Source organism: Entelurus aequoreus, linkage group LG04 (genome assembly GCF_033978785.1).
Source record: "Entelurus aequoreus isolate RoL-2023_Sb linkage group LG04, RoL_Eaeq_v1.1, whole genome shotgun sequence".
NCBI lineage: Eukaryota > Metazoa > Chordata > Actinopteri > Syngnathiformes > Syngnathidae > Entelurus > Entelurus aequoreus.
In genome coordinates, this window is record NC_084734.1 from 68,398,233 (window position 1) to 68,419,590 (window position 21,358).

General features: G+C 39.9%; 1 protein-coding gene across 11 annotated transcripts in view; it reads right to left on the reverse strand.

The window, feature by feature from the left end:
* tenm2a (teneurin transmembrane protein 2a) overlaps window positions 1-21,358 on the reverse strand; it is a 639,454-nt gene that overhangs the window by 406,006 nt on the left and 212,090 nt on the right. For all 11 annotated transcript variants that reach the window (XM_062045574.1, XM_062045572.1, XM_062045573.1 and 8 more), the window contains one exon: window positions 18,663-18,956. In XM_062045574.1, the coding sequence (XP_061901558.1) occupies window positions 18,663-18,956 (294 nt within the window). The remainder of the gene's footprint in view (window positions 1-18,662; window positions 18,957-21,358) is intronic.

Below are 21,358 nucleotides of genomic sequence, written 5' to 3' on the forward strand. Positions count from 1 at the left end.
ACTTCAACACGCTACACTTCTGAAGTTGGAAATTGTAAGCATATTTTTTCCAATTAGATAACTAAATGTGTGATTTCAAAACAGACTGCGACTTACTAAGCAACAATTACTGTACACATGTGTAACCTTTGTCAAAGAAACAACACTATTCTAGGCCAACACCCTCTGATCTGTAACCCACATCCGTGCAAATAACAAAATAAATATAAACTGGTGTACAGTATTATTTAAACATTAATAAAATATGTAATACAAATAGCCTACATAAAAAAATTAAAATAAAATAGAGCTGGGTAAATAACAAACATTTTACCAAAAACAGGCTTATGCTGGCAGGAAACATGGGCCTAGAGCAGGGGTGGGCAGTTAATTTTTACCGGGGGCCGCATGAGCAGCCCGAGCACTGCTGGAGGGCCACACCGACAATATTTCAATTAAATTTTGCTTAAATTATTTTTGATATACCGTAAGATAAAAAATAATCATATTTTCATTTAACCTAACTTATCTTTATACAAAAGCAGATGGCTTTTGATGGTTTTATTTTTAACACTTTCTTACACAACACTTCCTGATGTATAATACCAGGCAAAAATTTCAATTTCTGTCACTTTATCCTGCATCCTTATTTGTTGTGAACGTAGCACGCCTGCAAGGTGATTGGCGAAGAAGGGGGAAGCGTTGCTGTTGCGGAAATGAGGAGTGAGGATAGCTGTGCGTGTGAAAAGAACGAGATAAGTTGAGCTGTGTTAGTATAGCTTGCTCAATAAAAGTTTAAAAAGAGCGTCAGACTTGGTGTGCACTTCTTCTGGACGCTACAATTGATGTCAGAAGTGGGATGAAATGCCTCCCAGTTCGCCTTGCCATCAAACCTGGGAGTCTTCATTGAGGGCGGAATTCCCCCATGCCAAGCAGCGTGCGCTGCACCTGTAGACACTGCCTCTCTCCTTCCTTTCTCTCTCTCTCTCTCTCTCTGTAGACACTGCCTCTCTCCTTCCTTTCTCTCTCTCTCTCTCTCTCTCTCTCTCTCTCTCTCTCTCTCTGCGGCGAGCTCCTCACATGGCACGTACCTCTCGATGACGTAGCAGGCTGCGCACACAATTAAGCAGTGCAGTATGCGCAAAGTTTTACTTCTGCCACCAATTGTAGCGTCCAGAAGAAGTGCACACCAAGTCTGACGCTCTTTTTAAACTTTTATTGAGCAAGCTATACTAACACAGCTCAACTTATCTCGTTCCTCCCACACGCACATATCCTCACTCCTCATTTACGCAACTCAAGAAGACAACAGCTTCAGCAGGTCGTTACACTATATTCTTTAAACACAGCAACATCCATCCATCCACACGGCTTGACCTTTACTTGGCAGTCCATGTCTTGTTGAAAACACGCCATTCGTCATCACCTTTTCTTTTTTTAGAGTCTCGGGGATAACCGGGCGGACCGCCCATAAATAACACTTTTCAAAATAAAAGCAGCACAGTTGTATTGCACGCACAACATAGATGTTTTTTTAAATGTATTTTGTAATTTGTGATTGCCGCTGAGCGCACGAGCATACGTCCACACGGAAGTCATACAAATAACGCTTTTCAAAACAAAAGCAGCACCGTTGTATTGCACACTCGAGATAGATACTTTTTAAAATGTATTTTGTAATTTATGATTGGCCTCACGCGGGCCGGACAGGGACGTACAAAGGGCCGGATGCGGCCCGCGGGCCGCAGAATGCCCAGGTCTGGCCTAGAGCAAGGGTGTCAAAATTGTTTTCATTTCAGGGCCACATCCCAGCAATGGCTGCTTGTTACAGTTGATATATTTAAATGTATAATCTCTTTATGATATAATTCCAAAATTCCCTATGCACTTGATTATTAGTCTCTTTTTACAAATTGACGGATAATGCACTTGCTTTTGAAATCCTAAGTCAGGGGAACAAGCGTTTTATTATGTTTTTCATGTTTTTAAGAGCATGCTAAGACCCACCTTTTTGATTTGGTTTTTACCTGATATTAATTATTTTATTGAAGTCATTTGTATTTTACTTTTTATCCTATTAGTTATGCAATATTTTATTTATTTCTATTTATTTAACTGTAAATAAATATACATATTATTATAATTTTTTTTCTATTAATCTTCATATGTCCTGTATCTTATTCTTTATCTCTACGCATGGTTCTTACTATTTTACAAGTTTTATTATTTTTTGTTTTCCAACGTTCCTCAAATGAGGCATCTGCCTCAGGGGTTATCGGCCGTGCTTGTGGGGGCGCTTTTGTGTCAGCGTCCTGGTGGCCATGGTCTGATGACCTCCTGGTGCAGATGGCTCCTGTGATAGTGTTGACTCACATGTCTCCTCTGTACTCAGCCATGCAATCATTGGTACATATAGTTGCATATGTGTGTATGTTGTGTGTGTGTTTGTGTTTGGTATCTGTATCCGTGCATATGTACCGTATTTTTCGGACTATAAGTCGCAGTTTTTTTTCATAGTTTGGCCGTGGGTGCGACGTATACTCCGGAGCGACTTATGTGTGAAATTATTAACACATTACCGTAAAATATCAAATAATATTATTTATCTCATTCGCGTGAGCGACGAAGCAAATGGCAGCCATCGTCACACACACGTCAGCAATCGTCACTCACACGTCAACCAATAAGAATTCAGCGGGGAAGGGTCATGGCAGAAGTGCATTGTGGGTCATAGGATGCTAATTGCTATATGCTATACGCTACTGCCGTAGCTATTAAAACGGATCACATCAACATTGGCGGTAACTTGTAAAAACTGAGAAGGACTGAACAAAAAAGGCACCGAAAAGGAAATCATATACTGCAGATTACAAGCTGGACGTAGTGAAATATGCAGCAGAGAACGGCAATCGAGCAGCAGAAAGAAAGGACGCTAGCGGGGCGCATACCAGAGGCAACACCGGGGTGGAAGATTTCATCGGATTTAGCGATCAGGAGTGACATATTGTTTGGTAAACGTATAGCATGTTCTATATGTTATAGTTATTTGAATGACTCTTGCCATGATGTGTTGCGTTAACATACCAGGCACGTTCTCAGTTGGTTATTTATGCGTCATATGGCGTACACTTATTCAGCCTGTTGTTCACTATTCTTTATTTATTTTAAATTGCCTTTTAAATGTCTATTCTTGGTGTTGGATTTTATCAAATAAATTTCCCCCAAAAATGCGACTTATACTCCAGTGCGACGTATATTTGTTTTTTTCCTTCTTTATTGTGCATTTTCGGCCGTTGCGACGTATACTCCGGAGCGACTTATAGTCCGAAAAATACGGTATGTGATAATGGGGGATATGGGTGACCGGGGTATTGTTTTTAATTTTGTAAAGCACTTTGCGTTGCATTTCTTTTATTTATAAAACGCGCTTCAGACATAAAGTTTAATTGATTGATTGATTGATTATAACAAAAACATGTTTGTAATATATGTTAATACAGTGGTGTCCAAAACGTTTCCACCAAGGGCCGCATACTAGAAAGTCAAAATATGCAGGGGCCATTTTGATATGTTTTTATTTTGAAAAAACATAAATATATGCTAAAAACAGACATTACCGATATATTTAAAGAAAACAACTTAGTGTCAGATTTGTGTTATAGGTGACAAAGTGCACTATTATAAATGATTACAGAGGTGAAAAAAATACATAAAAAATGTAAGAAAAAAAGAGCAAAAACACAATGTAATGAGAAAAAGCAGAAATTGTGACAATAATAACTAACAATACCCTTTGTCACTTAACACAAAGCTGACCCTAACGTTAGTCTTTATATATAAACAATGTCTGTTTTTGTATCTTTTTTCTAAAATATACCAGTATAAGACGTAATACAGGTATACCGCCCAGCCCTACAACACATTATGTACATACAACATCAAGTGGTGAGGTATATTGTAGTATTGAATAAGGCAAACTACCTCTTGAATCAAAAGTCACTCCATATTCTGTACTGTTCATTGGTGTCACCGTACCGGAGTTATTACTGTGCAGAGATATGGGGGAACAATCATGAAAGTACACTTGATTCACTAACAGGAATGCAGAAAAGATTAGTCAGAATAATACATATGGTAGCATACAGAGAACATAAATCCTTTGTACATTAATTTCTAAAATATTGAGATTAACTGATTTTGTACGTTTTTAGACTGCAAAAATCATGTACAACGCAAATATCAACGGGCTGCTCAGAAATAGGCTATAGTATTTCTTAACCAATCCAATCCAATCCACTTTATTTATATAGCACATTTAAACAACAAAAATGTTTCCAACTTAACAGAGTAAATACAATCTTAGGAATAAACAGAACCTAAATCATTTATATACACACACACAACTTTGAAAGCTTTGAGTCTATCTTTATGTGAGATTAAACTATGGAATGGATTAGGGAAATAATTTAAACAATGTACTAGCATGAGCCAGTTTGAGAAACAGTACAAGCAGATGGTGTTTACAAAGCATACTAAAGAACTGTTATAGTAAATTGACAACAATTATTATCATACACTCATTATGGGGCTGGGGTAGAATAAGAATATGTTTTGCTATGTACTAACAGACTCCTTTTTGAATTATTTGTTATTCCTTCTCTCTCTCTCTCTCTTTCTCTCTCTCTCTCTCACTCTCTAAATAACTGGTGGAGATAAACGGCCACCCCACAGGGCCTGGGTTCTGTTCAGTAGAAGCATTTAAGTCCCATCTTAAAACTCATTTGTATACGCAAGCCTTTAAATAGACCCCCCTTTTAGACCAGTTGATCTGCCGTCTCTTTTCTGCTCTGCCGCCCTCTCCTGCGTGGAGAGGTTATTAGGTAACCACAGATGACGCGCTAGCTGTTCAAAGTCAGGACACTGGGTGGACGACACATCTGTGCATCAGTTGGAAACGTCTCTGCGCTGCTTACTTGTCTCCACTAAAGATGATCCCTTGCTGTCGTTGTGGCTTGTGCAGCCCTTTGAGACACTTGTGATTAACGGCTATATAAAAAAACTTTGATTGACTGATTGATTTATTCTGTTTGAGGTTTCTTCCCATTAGGGAGTTTTTCCTTGCCTCCTTTGCCAAATGCTTGGACATGTGAGGTTCTTTTGGTTCTTTATGTATTTATTTTCCCCTGCTGATTAAAGAACAGGGGTGGGACCAGACAACCTATGCTTCTTTCCACTCCTTTTGGACAGTTTATCACTTGACCAAATTGTGTGCTTGTGAAATTTTAATATGTTCCAAATTATAATGAATATAATTGATTGTTGTTGTTTTTTAAAGGAGATTAATCACACTTTTGAATTTGGATTAATCATGATTAATCACAGGTTATTATTTGCTTGCATAATTAAAAAAAAACTTTAAACATGACCTCAATGTTTGGACATGAATTTAATAATCAGAATGTCATACAAAAACATTTTTGAAAAGGTTTCACTTGAACAGACGCCATTTATTTGCTCAAAGGTTTTATCTAATGTACCATTTGGGTGTATTTTTTAAGTGAAACTTGCCTCCCGAGCACTGACTGTGTAACAACCCTCGCCTTCTTATAGGTAACCATCTGTGGTTTTAAGGTAGAGGAGCATGTACGGTCAAAATAAATTGCATGATTAATTAACATGATTAACATGAGTAATGTGATTATTTTTTTGTGATTAATCACATCAGTTAACTTGTTATTTTTGAAAGCCCTAGTTTGTTTATTTCAGACATTAAATGAGGTCTATTCAACTGGCGGCTAGCGGGGCACATCCAGCCCGCCAAAGCTTTGAATTGTTATCACCAAAATAGGCTCGATGAATCTATTAAAGGCCTACTGAATTTTTTTTTTTAAATTTAAACGGGGATAGCAGATCCATTCTATGTGTAATACTTGATCATTTCGCGATATTGCCATATTTTTGCTGAAAGGATTTAGTAGAGAACATCGACGATAAAGTTCGCAACTTTTGGTCGCTGATAAAAAAAGCCTTGCCTGTACCGGAAGTAGCGTGACGTGGCAGGTTGAATGGCTCCTCACATTTCCCCATTGTTTACACCAGAAGCGAGAGCGATTCGGACCGAGAAAGCGACGATTACCCCATTAATTTGAGCGAGGATGAAAGATTTGTGGATGAGGAACGTGAGAGTGAAGGACTAGAGTGCAGTGCAGGACATATCTTTTTATGCTCTGACCGTAACTTAGGTACAAGGGTTCATTGGATTCCACACTTTCTCCTTTTTCTATTGTGGATCACGGATTTGTATTTTAAACCACCTCGGATACTATATCCTCTTGAAAATGAGAGTCGAGAACGCAAAATGGACATTCACAGTGACTTTTATCTCCACGACAATACATCGGTGAAGCACTTTAGCTACGGAGCTAACGTGATAGCATCATGCTTAAATGCAGATAGAAACAAAAGAAATAAGCCCCTGACTAGAAGGATAGACAGAAGATCAACAATACTACTACCCTGGACCTGTAACTACACGGTTAATGCTGTGCCGCCTGTCGAAGCCTAGCAATGCTGTTGCTAACGACGTCATTGATGCTAACTTAGCTGCAAGACCTCGTCAGAGCTATGATAAAAACATTAGCGCTCCACCTACGCCAGCCCTCATCTGCTCATCAACACCCGTGCTCACCTGCGTTCCAGCGATCGACGGCGCGACGAAGGACTTCACCCGATCATCGATGCGGTCGGCGGCTAGCGTCGGATAGCGCGTCTGCTATCCAAGTCAAAGTCCTCCTGGTTGTGTTGCTGCAGCCAGCCGCTAATACACCGATCCCACATACAGCTTTCTTCTTTGCAGTCTTCATTGTTCATTAAACAAATTGCAAAAGATTCACCAACACAGATGTCCAGAATACTGTGGAATTTTACGATGAAAACAGAGCTGTTTGTTTTGGGATACAATGTGTCCCAATACTTCCGGTTCAACCATTGACGTCACGCGCAAACATCATCATACATAGACGTTTTCAACCGGAAGTTTCCCGGCAAATTTAAAATTGCACTTTATAAGTTAACCCGGCCGTATTGGCATGTGTTGCAATGTTAAGATTTCATCATTGATATATAAACTATCAGACTGCGTGGTCGGTAGTAGTGGCTTTCAGTAGGCCTTTAAAACTAGGGTTGCTCATTTATGCAGTACTCCCGCCAGCCCATAGGGGGCAACAGTGACACAATGAAGCAGCAGTGGGGTGAGTAGAAGGAAACTACACATTCAACACTAAAAAAATTTAAATAAACGAAGAAGTGTGAAGGAAATACAACTGAGGAAGGAAAATTATTCAAAAGAAGAAAGGTCAATCCCCAACAAATATTCTGGAGTTTGTGTTTCCGCATGCTGTTAACTAGTTGCACACGCTGGAAATGCATAGCTAGGGCAGAATAATGAATTCATTGACAGTGCTGTGTGAAAGCCGAGGTGTTTACTTTGTAATTAAGTAACACAGTCTTAAATTAATATAACCAACACAGTTGATGCTGAAATAAACTGTCTACAGCAGACCTGGGCAAAATACGGCCCGCGGGCCACACATTTTCAATCCGGCCCGCCGGACGTTCTACATATTTTTTTTTAGACCGTCAACATCAAAACTGTAGCCACTATTATGATGTGCAATGCTGTTTTTAAATTACCGTAAATCTTGAACTATAGAAAGTATTTCAATTGTCGAAATCTGCGCTTTTGGGTGTTATACGAGTTATCACGGTAATCTACGTCACAACAGCTCAGACGAGGAACAAACCAGAGTGGGCGGGGTTTGTTTTCAGAGCAGCCAGCCCGAAACGCGTGTGTCAGAAACAGATGTGGAAGCAGATTTTTACAACAAAGTTCTGCGTAAAAGTGATAATATCTCATATTGTAGGTGTTTATTACACTTTGCATTCATATATTGCTGTTTGTTACATTTTTGTTGTGTTTTACTTGATCGTAAAAGATACCCAACTATCGAGGAGCTGGTCTGACAAGTAAAAGAGGAGCAACGTTCATATGCTGTTAATATTCAGTGTTTTATTGTTCATAGTTAATATTGTAAATCCCACTTTCTTTATTTTAATGTACATTGTGGGTGTCCCATTCAGTAAAAAACGTTTTTGAGGTGGTCTGTCATAACATTTTTAGAACTATCGGACATTGTGTCTTTCGGTATTAGTGTTTCTTAAAAAAGGGAACCAAACATACATACTGTACAGCAGATTTTTACAGCTAAATGTGTATATATAATTTATACACACATACACATTGGCCCCCCAGACACATTTTTCTCTCAATGTGGCTCCACGAGTCAAAATAAGTGCCCTTTTCTGGTCTACAGTATGTACACCATGCATATGTTATATTCTTAAATATAATAAGTAATAAATACACATACAGTGATTCAACACTATGTCTGTAGTAATTGTAATATACATTTTGTTACATTTACAGTCTTCCAAACACAACTTACTCTAAGGCGGCATCTGTTGTTTTGCTGATATGGCTCTCGGTGAAAACTATTTCAACACCCTTGCCTTAACACCAACCCTAAATCAGACAATACCACCACCTCATACATGAAAAACATGTTACATCTTGTTATGCACCTGATGTTGTGAAGTGTCTCACGTGCCGATTTACAGCCAGGTGGCGGCGCCTTGCTTTCAGTGTCAGCTTTTTTCCAAAAGTGCTGTTTATTTAAATGTAAAACTGCATTATTAGCTGTACTATGTACAGTCTGTGGTAATATGCTTCTGTAGCAGATGGTCCTGAGCACTATCTATTCAGGTAGGCACGATCATTTCCATCTGGCAACCCTGACACTAAGAGTCACAGGACCCTGTGAGTAGTGTCAATGTTAAAGGCCTACTGAAACCCACTACTACCGACCACGCAGTCTGATAGTTTATATATCAATGATGAAATCTTAACATTGCAACACATGCCAATACGGCCGGGTTAACTTATAAAGTGCAATTTTAAATATCCCGCAAAACTTCCGGTTGAAAACGTCTATGTATGATGACGTATGCGTGTGACGTCAATCGTTGAAACGGAAGTATTCGGACCCCATTGAATCCAATACAAAAAGCTCTTTTTTCATCTCAAAATTCCACAGTATTCTAGACATCTGTGTTGGTGAATCTTTTGCAATTTGTTTAATGAACAATGAAGATTGCAAAGAAGAAAGTTGTAGGTGGGATTGGTGTATTAGCGGCGGTCTACAGCAACACAACCAGGAGGACTTTGAGATGGATAGCCGACGAGCTAGCCGCCAACCTCACCTTGACTTCCTCCGTCTCCAGGCCGCCGACTGCATCTATGATCGGGTGAAGTCCTTCGTCGCTCCGTCGATCGCTGGAACGCAGGTGAGCACGGGTGTTGATGAGCAGATGAGGGCTGGCGTAGATGGATAGCTAATGTTTTTAGCATAGCTCTGTGAGGTCCTGTTGCTAAGTTAGCTTCAATGGCGTCGTTAGCAACAGCATTGTTAAGCTTCGCCAGCCTGGAAAGCATTAACCGTGTAGTTACAGGTCCATGATTTAATAGTATTGTTGATTTTCTGTCTATCCTTCCAGTCAGGGGTTTATTTCTTTTGTTTCTATCTGCATTTAAGCCTGACGCTATCACGTTAGCTCTGTAGTGTTGGAAGCATATCCATATTTAAGTGTTACTTCTTTCTAAAAACTCCTATAGTCATATTTACATCAGCTAATGTCTCGTGTGGTACAAAGTGCTTGGATTCGAGTGTTAGAGTCAGAGCGCTGTCTTTGTTGAGACTGCCATTACATTCCTAAGATACGGAGCACAGCTAGACTGGGGAAACAGCAGGTGGGGGGGACAGGAGAAGGAGGAAGTAGACAGGAGTTCCGGGGTTTTGGTAGACCGATCTGGACCAGGCTAGGGAACGCTTGGGTGCTGGGTTGGTCTCAGGTTTGTCCTCTAAGCTTTGAGAATAAACTACAAAATACCAACTATTGCCTGGAGATTGAATATAAACATCAGCGTATTGCCATAAAAAGAATCTGGGAGAGACTAGCAATTTGAATTCCCCATTGGAGGAATGCTGGTCGACGCAACAGTAGCTAAAGAGCTTTGCCGATGTATTGTCGTGGAGATAAAAGTCACTGTGAATGTCCATTTCGCGTTCTCGACTCTCATTTTCAAGAGGATATAGTATCTGAGGTGGTTTAAAATACAAATCCGTGATCCACAATAGAAAAAGGAGAAAGTGTGGAATCCAATGAGCCCTTATACCTAAGTTACGGTCTGAGCGAAAAAAGATACGTCCTGCACTGCACTCTGGTCCTTCACTCTCACATTCCTCACCCACAAATCTTTCATCCTCGTTCAAATTAATGGGGTAATCGTCGCTTTCTCAATCCGAATCGCTCTCGCTGCATTTTAAACAATGGGGAAATGTGAGGAGCCTTTCAACCTGTGACGTTACGCTACTTCCGGTACAGGCAAGGCTTTTTTATCAGCGAGCAAAACTTTATCGTCGATATTCTCTACTAAATCCTTTCAGCAAAAATATGGCAATATCGCGAAATGATCAAGTATGACACATAGAATGGATCTGCTATCCCCGTTTAAATAAAAACAATTCATTTCAGTAGGCCTATGTTAAAAACGACATAACTTTAAAATTGTCCATTTGATTTATTTTTAGAGATAAAGTAAATGGGTCTTTTGGAAGTAAAATATCACTAAAAAACATTATGATTAATGATTTATTAACTACATATTTGAGTCAGCAAACAGCTGCGAAATCAATAAGTTTTGTTTACCTCTGAAGTGCAGGAAGAAAATATTTTATGACAATATTACTCAGTCACATCATGCGGCTAGCAGATGATAATCATAATTTAGCGCCAGATTAATATGTTAATTTTCAAAGCCTTAAAAGTCTTAGAGAGAGCAGGAGCATCCTCTGCAGCAGATATTGTGGGATGCAAGATTAGCTTGCTAATTAACCACAAACCAATTATTAGCCGTTGGGATGAGAGTTGCATCTCGGGTAAGGTGTTTCATGATGTGTTTAATGGGTGTTGAGTCGTTTGATCAGTTGACACAAGTCTCGGATTTGGATGTCCTACAGTCCAACAGAGGTTTAAGCACATCTGTTCAGGCGGCTGATGAAAACGTAATTAATTAGGCAGTTGTTTGTTCCTTCCATCCACTTTTCATTAACCTCTGTTGACACATCTGAGGATCCCACACTGAGGTTTACGACTACTTCAGTCTGCAATAAACAAAGTTGCTGGAGGAAGATAATTCCCCTGGGGAACTGTTCAAACCTACTCTGCTGGGAACCCATCCTTCCATCCATTTTCTGTACCGCTTATCTTCATTGGTATGCTCATTAGTATGCTGGAACCTACCCCTAAATGGCTTCGGCAAGAGGCGGGGTAAACCCTGGACCAGTGGCAGCTGCTGGTCTTTCAAGGTGGGGAAGTTAATTTTTGACCTGGGAAGAAGGGTGGATGGGCTCACAGCAGCACTTACTGCTGGTTGACCTGCTCAGTGGCCCAGTGGTTAGAGTGTCCGCCCTGAGATCGGTAGGTCGTGAGTTCAAACTCCGGCCGAGTCATACCAAAGACTATAACAATGGGATCCATTACCTCCCTGCTTGGCACTCAGCATCAAGGGTTGGAATTGGGGGTTAAATCACCAAAAATGATTCCCGGGCGCGGCCGCCGCTGCTCCCCTTACTGCCCAGGGGGCGAGGGTGATGGGTCAAATGCAGAGGATAATCTCACCACACTTAGTGTGTGTGTGACAATCATTGGTACTTTAACTTTTTAAGGACAGTAACTGCAGCACGACAGAAGTCAGTCTCCAAACCCGGTTATAGTCTCTAATAACGTACAAAACAGTTGCTAGATTTGTCGCTAGTAATTTTAAACAAAGAAAACGTCACTAAGAGGCTTGGAAAAGTCTTCGGATCAACTCTGAACAACGTAATTAAACTTAAAAATGCTATTTTGAGGGTTTATAAATATCAATAAGAATGAAATAATCAAAAAGGGATCCAGCCACGGACAGATCATCCAATCATCATGCAGAACCAGGGTCCAGGCCAGCCCACTTCTGCAGCTCAGCTTCCCTGGAAGTGATGTTTTTTTTTTTACTATTTATCTAATCAGGGTTTACTTGCCCGCTGTGAGCTTCCTTGAGCTGAAGCTAAAGCTTCGGCAAGGATTTACTGCAAAGATTTACACAGGGAGCGTCCATGCTGCTGCCGAGAGAAGAGAGATCGCATCGGAGAGCAAACTCACTCAACAGCAGATTCATCTTCAACATACCCCCACAATGAAGCACATACTAGCATGCTATTAATGCGGTTTGAAGTCTGCACCAGGTGTATTTTACCAATTATTGTATTAAACTTAGAGAGGAAGTTCAGCTTCCCTTTGGAGTCAATGAAAAATGGCCATTTTTTCATTGACATTTTTCATTTTCAAAACTGGTCGCCAGCCAATGACAGGTCACATATCGACAAACAACCGTTCACATTCACATTCACACATGGATCTCCTGACTGTGCCAACATGCAAACCACGAGTATGTTTTCTTCTTATCATCATCATTGCAGAATGAAGGCTTCCCTATAATACTGTTTTTTTCCCCATGAGCTACTACTTGTATCCATGCAAGGCACATTTGACAATCTTCTCTCAAGTCAGTTTTTTGTCTCACCCATCATTTATCGGTTTTTGTTACTTCTTGAGCCCATTCATCCTTGCTATTCTGTGCTGTTGTGTCAACCGGTTATGTAAAAAACATCTAAATCCTATTTGCTCAATGAATTATTAGTTTAACAGGGAAATGCAACAGGAAAGCCTCAAGCAACACATTCAAATGACATCAGCAGCATTGGCGAGAGCTAATATAGAAGAATGATTAAGTGTCAACAAAACATCATAAAAAAGAAAACGGCGAAGCCAAGATATGGCCAATTTAGAAAAAATAGAAAAGAAAAAGAGGAAAATGGAGTAAAGATACTGTATAATGTATGTCATCACTTTATGTACACAATATTATGGAATTGGATGTGATGAAATAAGCTAACTTGTTAGGTAATGCACTATTAGTGGTGTGGAGGGATATCGGGAGACAATGGTAGTAGTAGAGGAGAACATCAAGAGTCGAGGAACTTGTCAAATATTCTCCCCAAACATGTGTTGTATTTTCCAGACTATACCTAATGTAAGGAATACGTTTGGTTTGGCTTATCCACCTCGAAGCTATTTTATTTGGTACGTGGTGTAATGATAAGTGTGACCAGTAGATGGCAGTCAAACATAAGAGATAAGTGTAGGCTGCACTATGATGGCAATATGTCTCAAGTAAACAACACCAACATTTTAAATGTTCCATTGAAAATTTTGAACATTACACACGGTGCTCAAAAATCCATCAAAATGTTTTAGTACGACGTTAAATGTACGAGTATTATTATGGTGTGTGTAGAAGGTAAGTCATATTATCTGGCGTTTTGTTTCGCAATATTATGCAATAGCAACTTTTCTTACCTTCTGGTACCTGCTGATCTGTATTTGGGATCTGCATAATTCCTGAAAAATTGCGCACGTCCGCGCCGACCCCATAGTAAATAAGCTTCTTCTTTTCCTCTATCTTCTTTTTATGGGACATTCATCATCCGCTGTTGCCATTTCTATTATAAAGTAGTGTAAAGTTCTTACTTATATCTGTCAGTAAACTCGTCAAGAAAGCGCTAAAACATACCGGTGTAGTGAGTTTATATTATGCACCCAAGGACCTTTAGTTATTAGAGAGTTCCGGTCGGACGGTTTTTCATGGGACACATTTCCGGTGTTGTTGTTTCCGAATGAGTTATTAATTTAAGTAAAGTCTGAATGTCATTAAAACATTAGCTCCATCTTTTGACACTTCTTCCACTCCCGTCCTTGCACGTTACAGCGCTACAACAAAGATGACGGGGAGAAGACGCTGCTGAAGATGAGCCACGTAAATAAGACCGCCCACAGAACGGCGCATCCAGAAGCGACTGTCAGAAAGCGGCTTGAAGATGATCTGTAAAACATAACCTATACAACATAATGACCAAGGAACCACCATTACATGTTATGTATAACACGAATAAGTGTTTTCAATATAGAAAAACATTCTAATACTATGACTCCTTTAATGCGCCCTATAATCCGGTGCGCCTAATTTATGAAAAAAGATCCAAAATAGACCATTCATCGGCAGTACCCGTTATAATCCGGTGTGCCCTATGGTCCGGAAAATACGGTAATGTCTTTATATAGAGCAACCAGCAAATATACCTCATCATAACGTGTCTCCGCTTGAACACCTACTAATGCCAGCTCATAGTAACCTCATGTCAGATTTAACATTCAACGTAATTATTGTGATTCATGTAGTCGTAGGACGCTGCCATGTGGAATGGGGTGTTGTTACATGTGTTAGACTCTCTTACTCACAACATTCTGGCGCTGTAGTGGGAACCTGAAGTGCAAAGTCACACCATTAAGACTGATGTTCTGCTTCAGCATTTGTGTACCTGTGCAACCTAATGAGATCCAAAGAAAATCTCGCTTCTCATATCATAACATATTGCAGTGCAGTTCTACACCACCATTATCAATTTATTGTTATAGATGAGTACCTCAAGGACAAATATGGCTTTGTTTTTTAATTAATTCCATAATCTTCTTCCTGAGCCTATCCTTGTCCTCTTGAGCAAATTCTTAAGTGAATTAAAACTTAGTTGGTTGAAATATTGAAATACAAATTATTAGTTGAGTTACTTTGTACAGGTAAGAGTTCATACACTTTTTTATCAATGATTTTCCATGACTTTTACTAGATTTGATTTGAATTTCTAAGACCAGAAGACATTGCTTTATCTCAGCGGGACCACCGGTTCTTGTAGTAATCCATGGGCTAAATCGAAGACCTTTGGTACTAATTTATGTGCATTCTTATGTGTGCTGGTATGACAAAGTGTATTGAATCCTTTGTAAAATTAGGTTTACATCTGAAATGTATGATGCCTTTCAAAAACACAATATCTCCAAGCAGGAACACTGAGATAGCTTCTCATATTTCAGTTCCAACACATTTGGGACCTGATTTACTAAAGGTCTGCGTGTACTAAAACACGTGCAAACTTGATAGCACATGCTAATCTAATCTACTAAACGTGTGCAAAAGTTTTTTGTGTCTGTTAAGTGAGCAGAATAAGGCGTGCAATCCATTTTGCGTCTGTTTTCATCAATATGCAAAATATATGTTGGTCATAAAACACCCACAAAACTGTGAGGAGAAAATTTGTTTTTAAATGTTTTATTTAGCCCATGCAATGTAATTCATCAACACTCATTGTTTTGCAAGCACTATTTTCCAATTTAATTAGCATGTGTCAGAAGGACATGCAAACTGAAAGTCCCACACACGGCTGCAGGATGAGTGCTCGCGATGGACAAACGAGAAATTTTCGTCCTATGTCTTTGTGTCAAAATGTTTGATCGTCAGGAATAAAAAAATATTAGACATAACTTCTATTCAGCAATTTAGTAATTCAGGCCCTTAGTCTTTACTTCTGCTCCATTCCACAGCCTCACATATTATTCAATTTGGTGGAGAAACGGTGGTTGAGGCTTTCGCACTACAGCACTACATATGTCTTTTGTTGGGACACTAATGAGAGGAACAGACTTTTAAAGTGCTGAGAAAACCCAAAAGCACAGACATAAGCACATTTGTTCTCACCAGAGGTACATTTTTCTGCAATTTGGATTAAGACATTGATTTTGTTTGGATTAATGGAATTTAAAGGGTTCATATTAAAATTTTGTTTCTACATTAACTTCCTTGTGGTCTCCATGAAATGTAATTGTGGGGCTTTGGTCAACATTTTGCATAGATTATGTTTTACAGACCATCATCAAGCCGCTATCTGGCTGTCTTTTCAGAGGGCGCTGTTTTGTGGGCGGTCTTATTTACGTGTTCAAAGTCCTACTACAGGCTAGTGCCCCCTTCGTCTGTATCTCCACCCCGTCAGCCATGTTGTAGCTTTTGGCTCTTCCATATCGAGTCTACTAACATATATAAGTCAGAAATATACGCTACTTTGTATTAGAAATGGCAACAGCTCAGGATTTTATCACGCACGTGCATGTGCGAGCCACTTTGCCCCATTACAGGATAGATGAGAGAAAAAGAAGAAAAAGAAGGAACTTATTGACAACAAATTTGGGCTACAACTGGGAAAAAATGGTGCACTCGCACAAAGCTTTTCAGGTAAATGTCTACCATATTTGGTTATCTCCCTGACGTAACTGTGGCACAATGCGTCAGAATCGTCTCACATTCCAAATGACTGGTTTGTAAAAAGAAAAAAAAAAATATATCAATATCTCTGCACCACCTCCTTTGTTTGGATTTAAATTTCCGGGATTTAGGGAGATTCCAAATACACAAAAACCAGAACCAACAGGTAAGAACAATTGGTTTTGCATAATATGACCCCTCTAAAATATCAATGAATTCCATTACTTTTCCATGAACTTACAAAAATATATTATTTTCCATAACGTTTCTCGGGTCTTAAAATTTTATTTTTAAATACCATGACTTTCCAAGGTTTTTCATGACAGTACAAACACTGACAGCTGCACGTACTGAAGGGTCTATTCAGCATAAATGTTAGGATCAGTTCATTTAATCTTACACCGCTAATTTTTCCTACGCTTTGAACCCTGCAGCTTATAAAACGATGCATCTTTTGCAATTTATGTATTTTTCTTCGTCGACGGCCCTAATGATAACAGTTTTAAAAAAAACACAAGCAAAGACATTGAAAAGGTGTGTTAGTGTTTGTGCTATGTTGTGCTATGGCGCCATCTTTTAAACAAGTTTGCTCACTGCAAGTGCTGATTGGTGAACGTCCAGAGTATTTCCTTTAGTTCAGTGTTTTCAACCGGAAGTACAAGTGTGGTTCCGTCTTATGTGTCCATAGCGTTTTCTACTTGTATGGATTCTTCATTCATCACTCCAAGCAACGTTTGTAGCTTTTACAATACAACTAAAACTATTCATACTTACTAAACCATCCCAAGCTAGCGTCTTTAACATTAGCTAACATGCTAACACGTTTACAAGTGTCCGTGTTAGTAGTATTAAAGGCCTACTGAAACCCACTACTACCGACCACGCAGCCTGATAGTTTATATATCAATGATGAAATGTTAACATTGCAACACATGCCAATACGGCCGGGTTAGATTAGTAAAGTGCAATTTTAAATTTCCCGCAAAATATTCTGCTGAAAACGTCTCGGTATGATGACGTTTGCGCGTGACGTCACAGATTGTAGCGGACATATTGGGACACCATTGTGGCCAGCTATTAAGTCGTCTGTTTTCATCGCAAAATTCCACAGTATTCTGGACATCTGTGTTGGTGAATCTTTTGCAATTTGTTTAATGAACAATGAAGACAGCAAAGAAGAAAGCTGTAGGTGGGTAGCGGTGTATTAGCGGCCAGCTGCAGCAACACAACCAGGAGGACTTTGAGTTGGATAGCAGACGCGCTACCGTGAGTATGCAGCTTTGGCTTCCCAACATTTGATCGCTTGCCCGTACGTGCGTGCCGCTATGTGCATGTCACGTATGTAACTTTGGGGAAATATATGTGCTGTATGAACTTTACGGAGGTGAACGGTACTTTGGGCTGTGGGATTGAGTGTGTTGTGCGGGGGTTTGAGTTGTATTGGTGGGTTATATGGACGGGAGGGGGGAGGTGTTTGTTGTGCAGATTAATTTGTGGCATATTAAATATAAGCCTGGTTGTGTTGTGGCTAATAGAGTATATATATGTCTTGTGTTTATTTACTGTTTTAGTCATTCCCAGCTGAATATCAGGTCCCACCCGCCTCTCACAGCATCTTCCCTATCTGAATCGCTTCCACTGCCCTCTAATCCTTCACTCTCACTTTCCTCATCCACAAATCTTTCATCCTCGCTCAAATTAATGGGGTAATCGTCGCTTTCTCGGTCCGAATCGCTCTCGCTGCTGGTGGCCATGATTGTAAACAATGTGCAGATGTGAGGCGCTCCACAACCTGTGACGTCACGCTACTTCCGGTACAGGCAAGGCTTTTTTATCAGCGACCAAAAGTTGCAAACTTGATTGTCAATGTTGTCTACTAAATCCTTTCAGCAAAAATATGGCAATATCGCGAAATAATCAAGTATGGCACATAGAAAGGATCTGCTATCCCCGTTTAAATAAGAACATTTCATTTCAGTAGGCCTTTAACTTACAATGGCATTCTTTTTGGATTGTTTCAGTCCTCAGAAAATTCACCAAAACATCACCGTGAAGTTATTGAGTCTGTTTAGGTGAGTGAAGAGCTACTAGCTTCAGCAGCTAGTGGTTCCATGATGATGACACATATATACCATTATATATAGGCGGTTTATAGTGTGCAGGGTGCAGCTAACATATGAAAAAATATATTTTTCTCCAAAAATGTAGTGGGTGCTGCTCTACCGTCCGGAAAAATGTGGTAGTCTTTCCTTTTCAGCTCAGTTGCATATATATACTGTATGCCAGTATCTTATCATGACCACACATCCAGGTTTCCTACCTGATTCGTCATCAGACTTATTGTCATTCTCAGAGTCGGTGAGAGTCAGGGCCGAGTTCTCATGACTGGACACTCCTGAGCTGCGTCGGGACTTAACTCTTCCTCCTCCGGCCCAAAGCTGGATGGCTCTGTCAGGGGACAGTGGGCCGTCTGGGTCAGAGTCTGCATCGGAGCCAGCACTGAGGGAGTAGCCCCTCTGGAGGAGCCCGAGTTCCGGACAGTAGGGGACGGCGGCAGAATGTGGAACGGGCGTTTGCTCGCACACTCCCAGCTCGGCCAGGGTAAAGTTCCCCCCTGTAAGGGAGGCACTACAGTTACACAGGTGGAATGAAGGGCTGAAGCGGGTAAATAGAGCCATTCACACAAACACACCTACCCAGTAAACAAATCCACAATCACACGCAGAGAGGCAAACTAATTATAAAACAACAGAGGAGGAGGTTGAAAATTGCTTTTTGTTCTTGCACGCGGGAGGGTAGAGATGACACAGCATGAATCAGTCACAAACTGTAAAGTCGCTGCTGAAAGAAATACATAGCAGCCTGCAGGCTTGGTGAGGACATCTTAGAAGGCCTTGTCCCTGACTTTACTGCACTGCTTTTGCAACCATACCATATTGATGTGAGATGAAAGTGCTGCTCACTTTCTATATCAGGGGTGTCAAACTCATTTTAGATCGGGGGCCACATGGAGAAAAATCTACTCCCAAGTGGGCCGGACTGGTAAAATCACGGCACGATAACTTAGAAATAAAGACAACTTCAGATTGTTTTCTTTGTTTAAAAATAGAACAAGCACATTGTGAAAATGTACAAATCATAATGTTGTTGAGTTTTTGTTTACACTTACATGTTGTGGTTAATAATATTCTATATTTATTTCTTGTTATTTATATTTTCTGAATAAATTATGTGATAATGTTCATCAGTCAACTCATTGGTGTTAAGTTTTAATCTATCAAGATAAAAAAAAAATATCAAAATCAAATTAAAATATGTTATTTATGTAGTTTGATAATTTTTCACAACTGATGTACTAACATCATGTGATTTATTTTGTACATATGTAGCATCATCTAAATGGGAGAACTTTTAATGTTGCTTTTAACGATGTAATGTCCAATGTGTCCAACCTGTCATGTGGTGTGGCCCAGGGTTCTGTTCTGGGGCCTGTCTTATTTTTGTTGTATCTGAGGCCGCTTGGGAGGTTGATCAGTAGTTTTAAAAATGTTTCTTATCATTTCTATGCAGATTATATTCAACTGTTATGCTCCTTCAATGATTCAGAGTTCCACTTTTTATATGAGTTCTTGGAGTGTGTATCCTCTATTAAAAACTGGTTGTCCTCAAATTTCCTCCAGATAAATTCGAACAAAACGGAAACTCTGATAATTGCGCCCGATAAAAAGATCCCCCTGATCAGGAACTCCCTTGGTGCTCTGGGTGCATCTGTTAAAAGCAGCCTCAGAAACCTTGGGTTTGTGTTGGATCAGTCCATGAATTTGGAGGGTCACTGTTGTCAACTGACCAAAAATTGTTTTTATCACCTCAGAAATATTTCTAAAGTGAGAAATTTGTTGTCCAAATTGGATCTTGAAATGATCATTCACACGTTCATTTCGTCTTGCATTGACTATTGCAATTCTCTCTTCACCCTTTTCAACAAGTCAAAGCTAAAGAGACTTCAGACTGTACAAAATGCGGCTGCCAGACTTTTGACCGCTGCACCCAGAACAGCCCATATTACCCCCATTTTATCCAGTCTTCATTGGCTTCCAGTTAAATTCCGCATTAATTTTAAGATTTTAGTCCTGACATTCCGTGCGTTGCATGGTGGGGCCCCTCAGTACATCACTGACTTGCTATGCCCCTACTCTTCAGGGCCCAGCCTCTGGTCTTCAGGCCAGGGTCTTCTAAAAATTCCCAAAACTCATTTTAAAACCCATGGAGACCTGGCATTCCAGGCTATAGCTCCTAGACTCTGGAACAATTTACATCAGTCCCTCTGTGATCTTTACTGTGTTGAAACTTTTAAGAAACATTTGAAAACGTCTCTTTTTAGTAAAACTTTTAGTTAATGCACCTGTTAACTATCATTTTTAATCCACGTTGTATCCTTTTCATGATGTTGCCCCTGTTGTTTTAATTGAATTGTTGTTTTACTTCACCTATGTTTTGTACAGCACTTTGTGATTTTATCTGTGAAAAGCGCTTTATCAATAACATGTAATTACTTACTACAAAGATTGCTATTGCGACATCCAGTGGACACATTTAGAGCAGCTTTTTATACTTAGCAAACTCATCCCGCGGGCCGGTCAAAACCTGTTCACGGGCCTGATCCGGCCCTCGGGCCTGATCCGGCCCTCGGGCCGTACGTCTGACACCCCTGTTCTATATAGTAATGGAGCTGTGATGTTGCCTTTGGGTCAGAACATCTTGCCTATAGTCACCTAACCACCAAGTCTAACTAAAATAGTACAGTCTGCAGCGGTACCAGCCATGTTGCCAAACACTGTCCCCACTTCAACCCTGTTCAAGACAAACTGACTTGTCTCAAATAAAATAAAGAGATAAAATTATCCAAATTAAAGCACATCAAAAGAGATCAATAGCAAAGTAACACTGCCCAATTAAATCCGAGCTGAGGAAAAAAAGCAATTACGGGAAAGGCATGCTCAACCAATTTATTCTTTA